The sequence below is a fragment of the Saccopteryx leptura genome, chromosome 3 (assembly GCF_036850995.1).
Source record: "Saccopteryx leptura isolate mSacLep1 chromosome 3, mSacLep1_pri_phased_curated, whole genome shotgun sequence".
Classification (NCBI taxonomy): Eukaryota; Metazoa; Chordata; class Mammalia; order Chiroptera; family Emballonuridae; genus Saccopteryx; species Saccopteryx leptura.
In genome coordinates this window covers 141,018,080-141,037,971 of record NC_089505.1, presented here as the reverse complement: position 1 = coordinate 141,037,971, position 19,892 = coordinate 141,018,080, and the positions used below count along the sequence as shown (strand labels likewise).

Below are 19,892 nucleotides of genomic sequence, written 5' to 3'. Positions count from 1 at the left end.
AGATGGTCGCTTCTCCTGTGTGCCCTGACTGGGAATCAAACCTCAGACATACACACAATGGGCCAACACTCTACCACCAGTGAACCAACTGGCCAGGGCCTATATGACTACCAAAAAATAATAAAAACAAGTTCTTTAAAAAGTTCTAATAAATGTCTTAAATGTTTATTCTCAATGTTAGTTTTAGGTGGGTTCTATCATGTATAAATAAAATAATCCTAGCCTATTCCATGAAGAAAATGCTTGCTTAATATAAAAACAAAGCATATAGTGGCATTATGCTTCTGTTTAGATATTAACTTTTCCCTTAATTTTATATATATATATATTTTTTTTTTTTTTTAATTTTTTATTTTTTTTGGTGACAGAGAGGGATAGGGACATAAAGACAGGAAGGGAGAGAGATGAGAAGCATCAAGTCTTCTCTGTGGTACCTTAGTTGTTCACTGACTGCTTTCTCTTATGTGCCTTGTCTGGGGGGCTACAGCAGAGCGAGTGACCCCTTGCTCAAGCCAGTGACCTTGGGTTTCAACCCAGCAACCCCGCACTCAAGCCGGCGAGCTGGCGCTTAAGCCAGAAACGTCAAGGTTTCGAACCTTGGTTCTCTGCGTCCCAGTCCGATGCTCTATGCACTGCACCACCACTTTGTCAGGTGACTTTTCCCTTAACTTCTGTCATCCAATATCAAGTTAGTAAGCAAGAGTCAAAGCAACAACTAAGTAAGCAATAATCATGACCCACTATGTAATACAACATTCAGTTTGAAAGTAGTATAAAAAGTATCTTATTTGATCTAAAGTATAAAGTAAAGATCTTACAGCAACCACTGGGCTAAAACTACAATAAAAATCAAAATCAACCTTGCAGAGGAATCCTCTTTTTCAAATTCAAATAAGTGTTCCTACTGTGTGTTAACTGAAGTACTTAAAGATTTAGCAAGTAGTATGTAAGAATCGTTTATTGTCTGCTCCCATCCTTTCTATTTTTATATTCTTCTCACAGGAATATTCTTTTCTCCATTCCAAGCATGTACTTTGATTGAAAGCTCACCACCTAGATCACATAGCACCTGATCCAAATGAAATCACTGCATTCTCTAATATAGGTTTGGAATGGGAACATGACCCAAGGTTGGCTATAGTTTGTTTCCAGGTTTTTACCAACAACAAAGAAATAAATAGACTATCTCAAGCAGTAAATCTGGGAGACCTGGGGTTTGACAGCATATTAAGAAAACTAGTCTAAAAAAAAGCCATCACCATGTAGAAAAGCAGAGACATAAAACATATTTTGATGGCACCCGAGTTCCAGAGGCCTAGATATTCCCCTGTAAAACTATGAGTTTTAAGAGTGCATTTGAAAATCAGAAGTAACCTGCGTATTCCTATTCCCAGCAAGCAAAAGCCTATTTACTATGGAAGTAACTCTGACACGCTTATTAAGATCACCACAACAAATTCTAACCTGTATAACTAATTCTAACAAAACATTTAAATGCTAAACTTATATAACTAAAATATAAATACGTTTTATATTGGTAAGCTTCATGCAAATAAATGCAGCAGCACGTATCAGTGCTTCCTTTATGAAAAGCTAGTTTTCACTTCAAATTTTAGAATTCAAATTCTATGAACTTGGCCCTGGCCGGTTGGCTCAGCAGATCATCAGCTCAGTGTGCGGACATCCTGAATTCGATTACCAGCCAGGGCACACAGGAGAAGTGACCTCCACACCCAGTCTTCCTCTCCCGCAGCCATGGCTCAAATGGTTAGAACAAGCTGGCCCTGGGCACTGGAGGTGGCTCCATAACTACGCTTCAAGTGCTAAAATAGTTTGGTTGCCAAGCAACAGAGCAGCAGCCCTGGATGGGCAAAGCATCCCTGAGAAGGGGGTTTGCCTAGTGGATCCTGGTCAGAGCACATGTGGGAGTCTGTCTCTGCCTCCTGTCCTTTCACTTAAAAAAAAAAAATCCAACAAACTTAAAACCACAGGCTAAAAAGAAAAAAAACAAAACAGGCTATGCAGTTACTGATTACTAATAAATGAATCAACTGTTAGAATCCTGCCACAATTACATCAAAAGTCCATTGTTTTATGCAACAAAAGTGCCAGGAAAAACCACTTATCAATTCCTAACATATCTTTTGCTTCTATAAAAGCAAATCAGGACAAAATCTTGCTTAACTTTTTAACTTTTTTTTTAACTTATTGATTTTAGAGAGAAGGAGAGACACACAGAAACCTCTGTTTCTGTATGTGCCCTGACTGAGGATTGAACTGGCAACTTTTGCATATTGAGACTACGCTCTAACCAACTGAGCTATCCAGCCAGGACTTGCTTTACTTTTTAAATAAAAACAGAAACCAATTTGGTTTGGTTCATACCCGAAGAGTTTATAACTACAGTAAATCCAACACACTGGCCCTGAACTAGATTAGCTATAGGTTACAGATGAACACACTGCTAATTCTGTGCTGCATAACCCTATCTGTTCTGAGAAAAGTTAGTATCTGAGAAGGTATAAGACTATATTGTTGAAAAGAATGAGAAAAGATTGTCTGTCTCTTCCCTTCTATGTCCCCTATAGATAATTCTATTTTAATTATTTTTTCCCTAAGGAATGGTCATTTGAAAGCAAACTTGGGGGGCTGTTAGGAAATGGGGAAGGAGGAAGAATAAGGAGAAACAGGAAAAGACAATCACACGCCCAAAATTTTTAGCAAAGACAATTAATAACTTTGCACTAAATTAAATGTAGCCTATTTTCTGAAATAGAAAATAATAACTATTCCATCTCATAATCTGTTATAACCTGTACTTATCTCCTCTTGAGCAATTACTTAGTTACTTGGGTAATACAGAATGTGAAATGATAGAAATGATAAAATTTCCTCCTTCTATCTAATGGATGGGTTATTCAGAAATAAGAAAATATACCTAAAGTGATAGAAATTTTTGTATATAGAGGCAAATAACTAGAAATAACTGCCTTTCCATTTCATGAATATATGAAGTGACTGTGATTACTAAGTCATTTGTTTCTTTTGATAAGCAAATTATCTATGTCTTTTGAATGGCTTTCCAGCCTCTTCCATAGTTATGACTTCAGGTTATTTTTTTTTTTTTTTTTTTTGTATTTTTCTGAAGCTGGAAATGGGGAGAGACAGACTCCCGCATGCGCCCGACCGGGATCCACCTGGCACGCCCACCAGGGGCGATGCTCTGCCCCTCTGGGGCGTCGCTCTGTTGCGACCAGAGCCACTCTAGCGCCTGGGGCAGAGGCCAAGGAGCCATCCCCAGCGCCCGGGTCATCTTTGCTCCAATGGAGCCTTGGCTGCGGGAGGGGAAGAGAGAGACAGAGAGGAAGGAGAGGGGGAGGGGTGGAGAAGCAGATGGGCGCTTCTCCTGTGTGCCCTGGCTGGGAATCGAACCCGGGACTTCTACACGCCAGGCCGACGCTCTACCACTGAGCCAACCGGCCAGGGCCTGACTTCAGGTTCTTAATATGCTTTTTAACCTATTCTTGAAAAGTTTTCAAAACTATAGTCATAATAATGTTTCGGTCAATGGTGGACCACACACGCAATGGTGATACACCACATAGCCTAGGTGTGCACTAGGTTATACCCTCTAGGTTTGTGTAAGTGTACTAATTGTGTTCACATATGACCAAATTGCCAAATGACACATTTCTCAGAGCATGTCCCTGTTGCTAAGTGGTACATGACCATATACATCACTGCCACTAAGACTAACTATGTTCTTTGGTTTAAATAATATATTGAATTGCTTTGGCACTGTGGAATAAGCCAGCTTTAATCACTAAATGATATAAAGTGAAACCATCTGACCAGATTTCACTAAATATTAATATGACTTCTTTTCCAGCTCTTTACATGTATATTTTAAAAGTTTCAAACTGCCCTGGCCAGTTGGCTCAGCGGTAGAGCGTCGGCCTAGCGTGCGGAGGACCCGGGTTCGATTCCCGGCCAGGGCACACAGGAGAAGCGCCCATTTGCTTCTCCACCCCTCCGCCGCGCCTTCCTCTCTGTCTCTCTCTTCCCCTCCCGCGGCCAAGGCTCCATTGGAGCAAAGATGGCCCGGGTGCTGGGGATGGCTCTGTGGCCTCTGCCTCAGGCGCTAGACTGGCTCTGGTCGCAACATGGCGACACCCAGGATGGGCAGAGCATCGCCCCCTGGTGGGCAGAGTGTCGCCCCATGGTGGGTGTGCCGGGTGGATCCCGGTCGGGCGCATGCGGGAGTCTGTCTGACTGTCTCTCCCCGTTTCCAGCTTCAGAAAAATGGGAAGAAAAAAAAATAAATAACTAAATAACTAAATAAATAAATAAAAGTTTCAAACTAAAATTCTAAAACACAGATTAGTCTTCATTACTATAAATATATAAGAATTCACTTTTTTCCATTATATTATGTATCCAAATGCTTCAAGACTGGCACTATGTCTTATTTATTTCTTATGTTCTTTTTACCATGGACCACAGCAGATCATATATGGAATAATTTTAACTTGACCATACCTGATTGATTTATCTATTCATTCAAAACTTTGAGTGACCACTCTTGCTAAGTAATATAAAGTACATTGATTGGTGAATAAAACAGACATGGTCTGTCCTCTCATGGAATTAAAATAGGAGATAGACAATAAATTAAATAAATATAATTACAAATTGTATTAAAAAGCACTGAAATAAGTACAGTGGTTAAAAAAAAAAACAACTAATCAAGGGGCAGGTAAGACCATTTTGAGGAGACAACATTAAGTTCAGACTTAAAAGAATAAGGAGCCAAGCTGGGATAGCATATTCCAGAGTGGGAATAAGCTGAAAGCCTTGAAGCAGGAAGAAACCAGCACATCAAAAAAAGCACTTAGTGGCTATGGACTAGCCTGACAGGGGCAGTGTAATACAGGGACGAAGAACTGTACCATGTGGGTGGCCTTGCTGGCCAGGTCAAGGAGCCTGGATTTTCTTCTGGAATAATAGGAAGCCACTGAAAAGTTTTAAACTGGAGGTTAAAATAAACTAATATTTTGAAGAAAAAGACCAGTGTGACTGCTGTGTAAATATATTGGCGAAGAGTGGCAAGAGGGGAAATGGAGAAAGTAGTTAGGAGGCTACTGCAATAGTCTAGGCTAGAAATAATGATGACTTGGGTTAGAAAGTGGCAGCAGAAATGAAGAGTTAATTAAGAGATATTTTTGTAGATAGAAATGATAGGCTTATTTGTTTAGGATGGGTATCCAGAATGAAGATGTTCTCTGGTTTCTGACTTAGGCAACAAAGTATACAGTAGTACCATTTTTTTTACTGAGACGAAGAAAAGGAAGAAACAGTAGAGAAGGAGAACATCAATCAACAGTCCTATTTTGGACATGTAAAATTTAAAGATGTTTATTGAGATACTGAAGCAGAAATATCAAATAGATGGTTATACAAAACTGAAGCAGAGAATATGTTAATATTAGAAAAATGAACTAAGGAACTCAGCCTACAAAGACCATGAGAATAGATCAGACCCTGTAATAGTTTTGGTAACTTCCAAATTTGATGTGCATATAGATTTAAGCCCCAAACACTCTCCCCTTCCCCACAAGATTCTGCCTCAGTATGCCTAGGGCAGTGGTTCTCAAAGTGTGCGCCAAGGGTATACTGGTGCACCATAGAAAATATCCAGGTGTGCCCTATGGTATTCCAGAGAAATATGTGCCTGTTGAGGACCAAAAAACCAACAGGGTTTTTGGAGTTGAGATTTTTGGGGGACAGAGCTGGGGGAAATTGGCTGTAAGCTAACAGTCTGCCCAACACCCCCACCTCATTTGCCTGATTAGGTTGCAAAAGGCTGTTAAGCTGTGGTGCTAGATTGTTTACACCAGTGGTCCAACCTTTTTTGGGCCACAGACCGGTTTAATGTCAGAAAATATTTTCACGGACTGGCCTTTAGGGTGCGACGAATAAATGCACAAAATAAAATGATGCGACCGGCGTAAAAACTGTGGTATTTTTAAATATAATTGTCGAACTTATGAGACAAGCATCAAAGAGTGAGTCTTAGACGGATGTAACAGAGGGAATCTGGTCATTTTAAAAAATAAAACATGGTTCAGACTTAAATATAAATAAAACGGAAATAATGTAAGTTATTTATTCTTTCTCTGCGGACCAGTACCGGTCTGTGGCCTGGGGATTGGGGACCACTGGTTTACACTACCCCCATGTTCCCCGGAAAGACTGGAGGCAAGTTTCTTCTATCCTTTGTTTGGTATAAAGTTAAGATGATATGTATGGTGGGGGTTTTGAATTGATGATTAAACATAAGGAAATGAATTTTGAAGCCTTTTGGATTTCGATAAAAGAAGAATATGTGGCAATATCTAAAAAAGCTTTGAACATTTTACTACAATTTTCAACATCCTATTTATATGAATTAGGATTTTCTACCCTCAACACAATAAAGAGTAAAAAGAGGAATTCTTCAATGTATTGACAAGGAAATGAGAGTTTGCCTTTCAAATATATGCCCAAACATTGAAGAAATTGCTAGGACACATCAGGCTCATGTTTCTCATAAACACAAGAATAAAAAACTTAACACATTTGCACTGGGACCTGCCGAATTTACTAAATCTTACTAAGAATGTATCTATATATATATAAAAAGATAACTTTTTTTTACCCCTTTTTTATAAATTCTAAAAAGCATAACTCAAAAAATATAACATAAAAATGTTTTTTAATGTCAGAATAAATTTAATTTTGTCATATTTATTTCATTTAATTACCATAAAAGCACACTTGGACTTTATATATTTTTTCTTTAATATTTGACTTAATTATTATAGCATATTTCTCAGAAATTTGTATATAGTGCGCCTACAATTATTTGTAGGATTTTAAATGCACCTCTACTTCAAAAAGTTTGAGAACCACTGGCCTAGGGAGAGGCAAAGAAATCCACATTTTCCAGTTAAGTCTAAGAGTGATTGTGAAGCAGCTGACCCTCACCCTACATTCTGAAAGGCACTTATCTAGAAACGAAAGAAAAGAAAGTCCAGAACTAAAAATTGGAAAATTACAAATTTAAACCCTGGATAAAGGAAGATGAGTCTACAGAGGATACTGAATAGAAAGAAATAGGAAAAACTGGACAGTAGGTTATTTCAGAATTTAAGTACAAGAAAGGAGTGGTAAATTGGGTCAAACACCACTGACAACAGAGAGAAAACTGACCAATGGATATAATAAAATTATTGGTCCTCTGGATAGGAAGGGGCAGAGACAATCTACAGCACTTTATGGCATAAACAAGAAATGAGAAAGATGACAACTCTTTAATTTTGGCTGTGATGGGGAGTAAAAATAAAAAGTACAGTAACTGGGAGGACATATGGTATGTAAGAAGAAAATTAGGATCCTTACCATCCATTTTGACCCGATACATGGGGTGTCTTAAAAAACTATTTGAGGCCCTGGCCGGTTAGCTCAGTGGTAGAGCATCGGCCTGGCGTGCGGGAGTCCCGGGTTCGATTCCTAGCCAGGGCACAGAGGAGAAGCGCCCATCTGCTTCTCCACCCCTCTCCCTCTCCTTCCTCTCTGTCTCTCTCTTCCCCTCCCGCAGCCAAGGCTCCATTGAAGCAAAGTTTGCCCGGGCGCTGAGGATGGCTCTGTGGCCTCTGCCTCAGGCGCTAGAATGGCTCTGATTGAGGCAGAGCGGCGCCCCAGATGGGCAGAGCGTCGCCCCCTTGTGGGCGTGCTGGGTGGTTCCCAGTCGGGCGCATGCGGGAGTCTGTCTGACAGCCTCCCCGTTTCCAACTTCAGAAAAATACAAAAACAAAACAAAACAAAACAAAAAAAACTATTTGAACTTTTTTACATAATAAAGTTACCTTAAAAAAAAAAAAGGCCATTCATTTCAAACTTTAAACATCCCATCTATGACCACACAGAATTTTCAGTATCATTTGTATATACCATCCCCTTTCTCCCAAACACAGGTAGAGAACCAAAATTTCAAGTATTTCTTCTCTCCACAATAAACTTACAAAAGCTCATCCTCTAGTTCTTACTGTTATTTACCCTTGCAAGATCCTCTATTTCAGAACTGAAGTTTGTTTCTCCTTCCATCATTTCCTCTTCTTCTAATGTTCGTTCATCATCAAAATCATGAACCAGCATGTCAGCTGATGGATCAAATTCATGATCATCGGATGTTGCTGAACCTCCTGGTAAAGAATATTTTTAAAAGTTTGGTAAATCAAATTAAGTGTATCTTATTAATACTAATATACTATATATGCTATACGAAGCACCAAAGCTATGCAAATCAATTACTGTTTATTGTTTTTAGAAATTCTTGCCCTTACACATAACCCGCTCCCCAAATCTTCTCTAAGGGATTTAAGGGATTATTTTTTGCCTGTCTCATCTCTATACAGTTACAACTACAAAACTGGGGAGTGGGAGGTACAGATTTTAAAAGGTATATACAGCATTTAAAACATTAAAACATCTAAACATAAAACTTGAGTTGTGAAAAATCAATGGACATATCAAATAAAAATTATCTTTTGTGGGGAAAAAGTCACAATTCTTAATCATTTGATTGATATTTAATAGAACCAATGAGTATGAACCCTTATGGCCTCTGAGGAAAATATAGTCTTATGAAATAGTCATTTGAATATATAGTCTAATGAAAATAAAGCCACAGCTGAACATTATTCTTCTATTAACATTTCCATGAAAATTTATTCTTATAGGTAACTGTCCTTAAGTTATTTAGATGACTTTTTTATGAAATAACGCAAAATATAAAAACAAAATGTATTAAAATCGCATACAGAACTCATCAGCAGAATTAAAAATAAACTAGTAGGTAACTGATGTGTAAGCAAATCTATTTTTAGCCTGGTGGTTGAGGAATACTGCTGTACTCAATAGGTCAGCCCTTTAATAATAGACTGCAAATGCTGGTCATACATATTGTGAAAACTAATTCCACATCTCCACATCTGGCTATTGTCAAACATGGATTTGTGTTAGCAGAAGCATTGTTTACTAATAAACAAATGAGTTAATTATTTAACATTAAAAGGTCAATTTAAGTTTAAACTCCTAAAAGTATTAATAGATGCACCTACCCTTCCATTTCACTCCAATATAAATACCAATAAGTAAAACAAGGTGATATACATTGCTCGTTTGTTGAAATACAGATTAGAGGGGGAAGGAAATGCCAAAAGCTCTGGGTTAATGTTACCTCCCACAATTTTTAGAATAAGAACCATATTTTGAATGCTTACTATGTACCAAATACTATGCACTGCACATAAATTATTTCAGTTAATCTTCAAAAAATTCTATGAAGAACAAAAAGGAAAACTTGAGGCTCAGAGAGTTAAGTAGCTTGTTTAAACTCCTAGAGCCAGTAGGTGGCAAGGCGGAATTTGAATCCTGGGCCTGCTAATTCCAATGCAGTGTACTCTTACTGCCCTCTGTTGAGTCACAGCCTCAGAAAGAGTAGGTATCCTGCCTCAAAGAATACTTGAAGAGAGCCTATATTTACTATGATGAGTGAAACAGCAAGGCAGGTCAGAGGGCAAAGCACTTAGAAGTTATTGTATTCTGAGAAACAATAACATTGATATTAAACATAAAATAATTAAGTATTTAATTGCTAAATTAGGTATCCTACAGTATAATAACAAAGGAGTTAACAAATTATCAAAGTTTTAGAATGACTTACAAAATAAAACCATTAAGAAAAGTATACTATCTTAATTTCTTTTGGAAATTAAGAAAACCATAGTATGATTTACCAGGACATTAATACTGACCGAGGGACTTGCAGTTTGAGAACCACAAATTTAGTTGTAGTTTTGTCCCAATCGTCATCCCTTCTGAATGCTTCATGAAAAAATGCTCCCAAAACTTTTCAGTTTGCCTAGCAATCTTCTATGACACTTAATAATTATGTATTCCTACAAATGATACTATACTTTTCTTATTCCTGATATACAGAAAGATCCTAACACACCTTGAATGACCACTTTGTATTACTATTATCCTAATTATAATATAATTCCTATTGGATGCAAATATTGTCAAAATAACCATACTTAATTCCTACTTACCCTCTTTTACCAATTAAAAAAAAAATCAAACTCACATAATTATAAAGACCAAATCATGACTCTTATATGACCTAACTGAAGTCCCCAATTTTGTCATTATATGCAAAGCCAATTACATTTAAAGCCTTGCCAATTCCCCCTCCCTACATGAAATAATGTGAACTATTTTTCCTTTTTCACTCTAATTCCTTTCCCCACAGACACTGTACTGTTTTTGTTGTTTGTTTGTTTTTTACAGAGACAGAGAGTGTGTCAGAGAGAGGGATAGACAGGAGCAGACAGACAGGAACGGAGAGAGATGAGAAGCATCAATCATTAGTTTTTCGTTGTGCACTGCGATACCTTAGCTGTTCATGGATTGCTTTCTCATATGTGCCTTGACCGCGGGCCTTCAGCAGACAAGAGTAACCCCTTGCTCGAGCCAGCGACCTTGGGTCCAAGCTGGTGAGCTTTTCCTCAAACCAGATGAGCCTGTGCTCAAGCTAGTGACCTCGGGGTCTCGAACCTGGTCCTCGGCATCCCAGTCCGACGCTCTATCCACTGCACCACCGCCTGGTCAGGCCACTGTACTGTTTTTATAAACTTTCAATTTTCTTGCCTTAATCTGACTTCTTTGTTCTACCTGGTTTCTTTTTATTTTGTTCTTTGGGATTAAATAATCATCCTATTTTTTTATTTTAGTTACTAAGGCCCATCATTAGGCTGCCTCCTACGAGGAAAAAGTCTCAAAAATAAGTGATTTGGCATAGGAAGTCTGATGCTTTGTGTAAATAAATAGTATCTCTCAGTTAAAGCCAGTTATCAGCACTTTGTCATAAAATGACATCCTACTGCAAAACTATTAAAAGGTACTTTACATTATTTCAAACATTCAAAATATAAATTCAGTTTATATCATGTGCACTCATTAAATTATTACCTTCCCTCTCTAAACCCCCAGTTCTAATGGCTACTAATCTTATAGGTTAAACCTTGTATCATGCCACCACACTGGTTTAGAATGATGGAGTCTAACGACAAACTACTTAACCTAGGTCATGTGACTGATACTAGAATAAATTCCGAAGTGCAAATGTTACAAAGGACAGAGCCTTTCACAAGAAAAAACAGAATCATACATTTTTTTACATGAAGCCTCCATTCCTTATTTTGCCCAACTTTTTATTATATGTTAATATCTTTTATATTAATATCTTTTAAGAACAATAAACATTCCCTTGGGCTGAAGCCTAATATTAAAAACACTATCTCCAAAGATCTTCCTTAGTCTCAAAACAATTTAAAAAAACACACCCCAAGATTCAATCTGTTTGTATAAGCATTCAGCAAGTAGGAAAGGGCATCAAAGACATTTGTATTCTCCAAGCTCTACTATTCTTCCAGTTCAGCCTAGACTGATTCAAATGCAAAGGCAACTGAGAAAGTTGTTTGTTAATATCATTTTTGGAGAAATTATTTTTATGTACCTATGTATTACCTGATGAATGCCTCAAAAATTTATGTAACATTATCTAAAACTCAGTCTATTTGCAAAGTCACAATATTAATAAAACCAACTAGAACCTATTTTTTTCAATGAAAATGATTTCTATGTTTAAAAGAAAAGAAATTAAGAACAATTCCAAGTCCTATGCTTGAAAGAAAAAGAAATTAGGAACAATTTCAAGCCCTACAAAGGATATGGTAATCTATCAATATTTTTATCTGAGGTCAAACTAATTTCAACCTCAACTATCCATAACATATTTATAAACCAGGAAGTTGAAATAAATAGGACAAAATCAACTGTCAATTTAGCATACTAGTCATTTAGAAGGAATTTGGAAGTATTCTAATCCAAACCCCCTACTTAATGCATTACACTACACAGAGTGCAACGATATGTGTTCATGAAAGAACCTCGATCAATTAAAATAAACCTAACATTACGCAAGCATTTTTATAAACTTTCTAAAATTTAAAACACAAAAAGGTTACTGCTTCAATAATCTGGAAAATTCAGTAATACATCATAACTAAATATTATGTGAGACACTTTCAAATAAAGTATAACAATGCCTCAGAGAGCTCTCTCTCTCTCTTATTTGTAGTGGGTTGTCCCTTAATTCAAGTACTCCAATGACTTGGACACCAAGTCAGAAATACTGGTACCAAACTCTTTCCTGCCTGCTGTTTAGCTCCAACCAATTGTTGCCACACAGAAATGCTATACTCAGTGGAGCTGAAACCTGTGATTGGTCAGGAGAAGCCTAAATATAGATTTTTATATAAAACATTCAAAATTTTAAGATCACTATATTGGCCAAACAAAAACATTTATTTGTGGCCCAGATTTGGTCCAAAGATCACAACTCATTAGTTAAGAAAAAATATATATGTATTGTATTGGAAGAATACAAAAATCCAGAGATATATGGTCAGTGGATAAAAACTGATCCTATTCAAATGTAAAAATAACCTCCTTAATTTACAGTACTAAATATTCATTTGTTGAGTGTTTTCCTTATTTTATTTTTCCTTCCTTCACAAAATGTTTAAACAATTTTTCTCTCAAATACAATGCTTTCAATGTCCTGTACAAGAAAAATATTTCTAAGCTATTAGAATTCCTTTTTTAAAAACTTCATATATACTTCAAGTCTAATAACAATTAAGAACTATAAGAGATACACGTAGAAATTAAAAAAACAAAGAGAACCCACAAACAGTCACGAGGTTGAACTCATAGCAGCCTCACCTGTACTTTCATGGGCAGTCAAATATTTCATCCATTTCTTTTTCCCCAGAGAAAAGAAGCATTCAGAAGAAAAGTAAGTCAGATGATAGTCTAAGGCCTCTACCCTTGATGCAACTAATAGAACAAATGTTAGTCAAATAGAGATTATAAAAAATATAGAAAATACTTACCTGGACTTGAAGACTCAACAGATGGCTAAGGAGGGGAGAAAAGAAGAAAAATTAGCATTTTTGTAATCTTTACAAACATTACAGAAATTATTCAATTACTAATGACACCAAAAATTAGTGTTTTAATATCTGAATTGTCTAAAACAAAACTTCCCATAGAATCCTTTCTCTATTTGTTTAAACATATAAGAAAATTCAAAACACTCCTGAGTCTAGAAACAAAGACAACAATATAGAATTGAATCAGATTTTTAAAGGCAAATAGAGGTCTAATAACATGTTGTCGAAGAGATATATTTTAATTTTGAAATTTTCTGAAATAGGCTCGCCTATCAATAATGGAAGCTATGTACAAGGTTTTCTATCAAGCTGATCTCTGTCTTAAAATGTGTATGAGAATGGAGGCGGAAACAATTTAAGACATTATTTTAGCTAAAAATTATACTGCAAGCAAGCAAAAGGAAAAATTAAAATGTTACATAAGCATCAAACAGTATATTAAGGTTAACTTTACTAGCCAACAATACACTTGTAATTTATCACAAAATTAGCAACCTTTCATGCTAAGTCTAGAGAGGTTATTTATCTGATAGAAAACCACAAAGACTCTAAATTATAACACTCCTATTGTACCATTCAACCTGTCATAAATTTAATCACATATATCTGGAAAACTTAAAGATAAAACTGTTAGCAACTTATTTCAGTAGTATCACCACTTGAGAGTTTGTGGCTGTGTTCTATCTCACCTCAATTATAATCAAGTCATGTATAAACATAAAATCCTGTAAGATAAATTCAGTAACAAATTCAAAAGATGCTTCAAATGACAAACTTTACAAGTAAAACCTTGCCTATTCATTCAGAGCTGTCTATTTCATGCCCAGTAGATGGCAGAGACACTGCAAGGGCAAAAGCACTTGCAAAGAGAAAGCATATATTCTAGTATTTTCTTTCCTTCTTTCTTTTAGGTAATAGCACTGAAACGCAAGAACAAAATAGAAATGAGGAATGTGCCCAATACTTCAAAAGCTGGGCATCTAAGACAAATTTTTGTAAGGTGTTAAATCTCGATTTTGAAAACTGTCCAGAGTATGTTATTGTAAAGTATACACTCCAAATTCCATGTGGTGACTTGGATTCTTTTGAGGCACACTTTCTCAACGGTCTTATTTTTTTCCTTTTAATTCTTACAAGAGAATGGTTCTTGCCTACAGTATTGTCTTGTTCTAACAAAAGACTGACACTATTTAGCATTGTTTATTTTCAAGTGCCACCATCTTTAAGTCACTCTATCACAACCATCAGAACAGTGCTACTTATTGAGTTCCTCTAATGGGAAGCTGAAGAATAGAATGAGAGAAGAGAATTGAGGTAGCCATAAAAAGGGTGTCTAGTTTACTTAGCATCTTTCAGACAGAGCTACACATTTCTGGCTGAAAATGAATTTAACCACTACACAAATTATTACTCAGCAAATCAATATTTAAAAGAATTAACCTGCTTTTATGTCATGTAATTATACTTTATTTCCCAAGTGTAAGCTCAACCTCTGTCCAAGGCTACAGCAATGTTCACGACTATTTTCATCTGGTCCCAGGTTCACTATCCATAGAGTAAGTAGCCTTACAATGCTGTTTTTCCTTTTAAGTAAACTTTTGAAACAGGTGTATATTGCATAAAAAAGAAAAACCAGCATTTCTTTCTATTAGGAGCTTAAAATAAATGGTTTTCTGAGAATTTAATTTCTTTTGAGCATTCCAATAATTATTCCATTGAACGGTCTTCCATTAAAAAGACTTTCTGATTAAAAATGTTATCCTGAATAATAAATGGTACATTTTCACTGATGTTAGATATTGGTAATAACAGAGATATACTGAATTGTGAATAGTGTCTGTACACTTTAGTTTGTAAAAGGCCTCAAACAGCACTAAATGCCAATAAATACCATACTGATTGTTGTCTTTATTAGTAAATAGTTATCAGTTCAAGGTTCTGAAAAAGGCCACAAGTTATTTCCCATTCACTAAGATATCAAATGTCTCAAGGACTGGTAGCATTTGTGAGTATAGCTGGCATAAAGTAGAAAACCTAGTATTCAAAGACAGCATTAATGATTGTATTATGTCAGACGTACGGAATGTTTCAAAACCATGACTTGACTGATGGTATATCTAGATTAGGACAGGGGGAAGGGAAGTAGGGATGGATGGTTTGTCTACATACACATTTTTAGTGTTCTATATTCAAAATGAAATTCCACTGTATTGGTTTGGGGAGTGTGGAAATGACATCAGTTTCTTGAAAGTAATCATATCTCTAATTGAATAAAACAGGATCAATAACCAATGTCAACCAAATAAATTTAATTTTTTTAAAAAAAGAAACTGTGATTGATTATTCTAAAAAATAAATAAAGAGGAGCTGCTAGAAAACTGGCATTTTGGGAACTGTTTATATTGTAAAACATTACTTTTGCCCAACCAACAAACAAAATGATTACCCTTCAAAACATTAGTTTAATATCATAATACACGATATTTCAGTATGGAATGCAGGCATTCTTTATTTAGGCATTCAAAACAGCAAAACTAGTTTACATTTACAATATATATAGTAGTATATATTTTCAAGTGCATCAAGTTACTTGATCATTACCATAAACCTGGCAATAACACCTTCCCTGCCTACCTCATTTTATTACATTAGCAAACCCAGGGAGACAAAGTGAATTTGATCAAGGTTCTGTGGTAAGTGAAGAAGGTGGAACCCCTCCCACTCTTGCCTCTCACTCTTCTCCTACAGCCATGGCTCGAATGGAGCAAGTTGGCCCCAGAAACTGAGGATGGCTCCATGGCCTCAGCCTCAGGCACTAAGAGTTCAGTTGCTGAGCAATGGAGCAACGCCCCAGGTGGGCAGAGCATTGCCTCCTTAGTGGGCTTGCCAGGTGGATTCCAGTTCCGGGCGCATGCGGCAAGTCTGTCTCTGACTCTCCTACTCTCACTGAATAAAAAGAAAAAAAAATTCTCTTCATTTCCTTTCTTCTTTACCCTTACTTTCTTTTTCTTTTTAAAATGGTTTTCATCTGTTCAAAGAAGGTTAAAATGTGACTATAAATTGTCATTTGTTATGTCAGACTATTATCTAGTCTTCTTAGAAACTGGAACCTGTACCTCTAACCAATACCCTCTAGAAAAACTGCAACAATCTATCATTAATGACTACAGTAAACTGGAAAGGGGAAATGTGGAAAAAATAAAATAAAACTAAAGCCGTATAGCCGGGATGGGGAACCTATGGCTCCTGAGCCAGATGTGGCTCTTTTGATGGCTGCATCTGGCTCACAGACAACTCTTTAATAAAAAAAGTAATAAGGCCCTGGCCGGTTGGCTCAGTGGTAGAGCGTCGACCTGGCATGCAGAAGCCCCGGGTTCGATTCCTGGCCAGGGCACACAGGAGAAGCGCCCATTTGCTTCTCCACCCCTCCCCCTCTCCTTTCTCTCTGTCTCTCTCTTCCCCTCCCGTGGCCAAGGCTATTGGAGCAAAGATGGCCTGGGCGCTGGGGATGGCTCCTTGGCCTCTGCCCCAGGCGCTAGAGTGGCTCTGGTCTTGACAGAGCGACGCCCCGGAGGGGCAAAGCATCGCCCCCTGGTGGGCAGAGCCTCACCACTGGTGGGCGTGCCGGGTGGATCCCGGTCGGGCGCATGAGGGAGTCTGTCTCTCCAGTTTCCAGCTTCAGAAAAATACAAAAAAAAAAAAAAAAAAAAAGTAATAACGTTAAAAATATAAAACATTCTCATGTATTACAATCCATTCATTTCCTATCGCTCGTGTTCATGGTTGCGGGTGGCTGGAGCCAATCACAGCTGTCCTCCGGGACAACACCAAATTTTTTTTGGATAAAGCCTAACGTACACGGGTCGTTGTATGGCTCTCACGGAATTACATTTTAAAATATGTGGCATTTATGGCTCTCTCAGCCAAAAAGGTTTCCGACCCCTGCCGTACAGGTACTCACTTGTAACAATATTTTAGAAAAAGCTCAAATTATAAAATGTAAGCAGTAAAGTTTTTACATTGGGGATTAAAATGTATTTTAAAATACACTCATATATTATGGTAAAAATGAGTTAGTTTAACTCCTATGGAAATCATGTTGGCAAAATAAACTTACCCTACTGATATACCTAATAAAAAACACCAAGATGTATTATAATGGTCATTACCACATAGTTGTTCATAGCAAGCTGAGAAATTTTTTTTATAAAGTCCATCATTTAGTTAGAAATGGAAATACAGTTCTTCCAAGTAATGAAACACTATTACTCCATTAATAAGAATGAGACAGGTGTGTTTGTATTGATTGAATACATACATACAAACAAAAGTGTAGAGGAGGAGAGTAAATTGGGCTAGATAGAAGACACATAAATTTTCTCCCCAAAAGGATACACAAGAATCTATTAACAATAGTTGCCAGTAGGGAATGGGTTGGGGAGAAAAGGCCCCCTCACACTTTGTAACCTTTCTGTACTGTTGGAATTTCTAACTACTTGCAAGCATTACTACTAGTTTAATAAAGTCAGTGGGAGATCATCTTCTAGAATTATGAGACAGTTTCACTTTTTTTCTTTACTCTTAGATTAAAAAAAAAAACCCTAGTTCTTGCCACTATTTTTTCCTTTACAAGTCTATAAATTTGAAAAATAACCTCGTTTTCATTTAGGTACAAATACAATTGTTTGAGATGGAAAACAACACCAGACATACACATACACCATACTATGAGTAGGCTAAATAGAATTTAAAAAATAAACTCTATTAACTTTTACAGCAATTTTTATACCTTGACCCGCACAATTTAGTCAATCAAGTTGTTAATAGTTATAACAAGTATTCAATGTCTCAGATCTGTTAACATCTTTTTTTATTTTTCTAGAACACAGTGAGAAATATCCCATAACCCAGAAAACTATAAACTGGAAGAGAGTAAAAAATCAATTATGGGCCCTGGCCGGTTGGCTCAGCGGTAGAGCATCGGCCTGGCGGGGGGGACCTGGGTTCGATTCCCGGCCAGGGCACATAGGAGAAGCGCCCATCTGCTTCTCCACCCCCCCCCCCTCCTTCCTCTCTGTCTCTCTCTTCCCCTCCCGCAGCCAAGGCTCCATTGGAGCAAAGATGGCCCGGGCGCTGGGGATGGCTCCTTGGCCTCTGCCCCAGGTGCTAGACTGGCTCTGGTAGTGGCAGAGCGAAGCCCCGGAGGGGCAGAGAATCGCCCCCTGGTGGGCAGAGCCTCGCCCCTGGTGGGTGTGCCGGGTGGATCCCGGTCGGGCGCATGAGGGAGTCTGTCTGACTGTCTCTCCAGTTTCCAGCTTCAGAAAAATACAAAAAAAAAAAAAATTATGTAGAATGTTACCATTATTAATAAATAAGATAGTAAAACTACAAAGTAATCATTAGATTCTTTAATTCTAGGCAATCAAAAGCATGTTTTCATTGAGTATAACTATCTAAATTAATTTTCCCCCTCAAACCAAGTCCACCATTACCATCACCTACTTAGTAATGTAAACAATTACTAAAAATCTAAATCAATAAATCGGAGAATCTTACACAGACAGGCATGAGGATAGGAGCCAACGAGCTAAGGGCTCTATTCCACAGTGGAAAAGGCAGGGAGGACTATGCCCAGGGCTCATCCATCCTTCTTTCTCCATACAAAATAAATCACTTAACTTTGCTGTAACCCTGAGGAATTCTAGAGCATAAAAAGGTTAAGTAATTCTTGGAGTAAAAATTAGCAAATTTACTACAGTAGTAATAACTTAGAGGATGAAGTGCTATGAATTTAGAAGCCTATGCTCTAGTCTTAACTATGTCACAAACTGGTTCTAGCCTTAATTGTGCCACAGACTAACTGCATGACCTATGACAAATTACATAAACTCTTTCCTTAGTTTCATTTTCTCTAAGATTTACATTTCTTCAAGTTTAGTTCAAATTCCTTTGTGATCTACGCTCTTTAACTTTTATTATGAATTTCTCAGAAGACATACTACTACTTAAGGAGCACATAACTAAATAAATGGGATATGTTTAACAGACTCTTCTAAATGTATTTTTTTTTTTATCTAGGACTACTGGATCTCAATTTGCAAAAAAGCTTTCTGGGGGTGCTTCTTTATGAATTTCACATCTACATAAGTATAATTATAACAGTCATTCTTCTAAGCCATAGAATAAGTCAAACAGAATGGGTCCCAAGCAAAAAATGATACTTTAACTAAAATGAATTTTGAAACTATTTGGAAATCTTTTGAAATGTACAGGGACTTAACCTGAACTTCAAACAAGAAATTTCTATATAGCTAATTACTTTTCATAAAGGCATGCTAAGTTTCAATGGCAATGTTTTATTTCAGAAAATTAGTCTCACAAGAATCCCCTAAAACTTATTCACTCTATATGTTCCCAACCAACCTTTCCTATCTCATCAAGGACTTTGACTATTACTTCTTCTAAATTAAGCTTTTAAGAAATCTCATGCATTGGTACTCTTGATTACTTTTGATAAAATCCTTACTAGCTCTGAAGTATATAAATACTAAAAATAAATTTCATTACCAGTATGGAGAATTATTTAAAACCTAAATTCACTGTAGTGAAACAAGTTTTGTTTACAATAGGAATTAATACTATCAAGTATAGCGTCAAGATGATGAATCCCCTTTACTTAAAAACCAAAACCCCTGGCCTGACCAGGCGGTGGCGCAGTGGACAGAGCCTTGGACTGGGATGCGGAGGACCCAGGTTTGAGACCCCAAGGTC

The 19,892-nt window shown here is 37.0% G+C and overlaps 1 protein-coding gene across 10 annotated transcripts in view; it reads right to left on the bottom strand.

The window, feature by feature from the left end:
- MIER1 (MIER1 transcriptional regulator) overlaps positions 1-19,892 on the bottom strand; it is a 61,344-nt gene that overhangs the window by 31,846 nt on the left and 9,606 nt on the right. For 6 of the 10 annotated variants that reach the window (XM_066376527.1, XM_066376531.1, XM_066376534.1 and 3 more), the window contains 2 exons: positions 13,062-13,086; positions 8,098-8,243 (listed from right to left, as the gene is read on the bottom strand). In XM_066376527.1, coding sequence (XP_066232624.1) covers positions 8,098-8,243; positions 13,062-13,086 — 171 coding nt within the window. Of the gene's footprint in view, positions 1-8,097; positions 8,244-12,891; positions 12,929-13,061; positions 13,087-19,892 lie in introns of all 10 variants that reach the window. The other 4 variants (XM_066376524.1, XM_066376526.1, XM_066376528.1 and 1 more) reach the window with 1 other exon arrangement.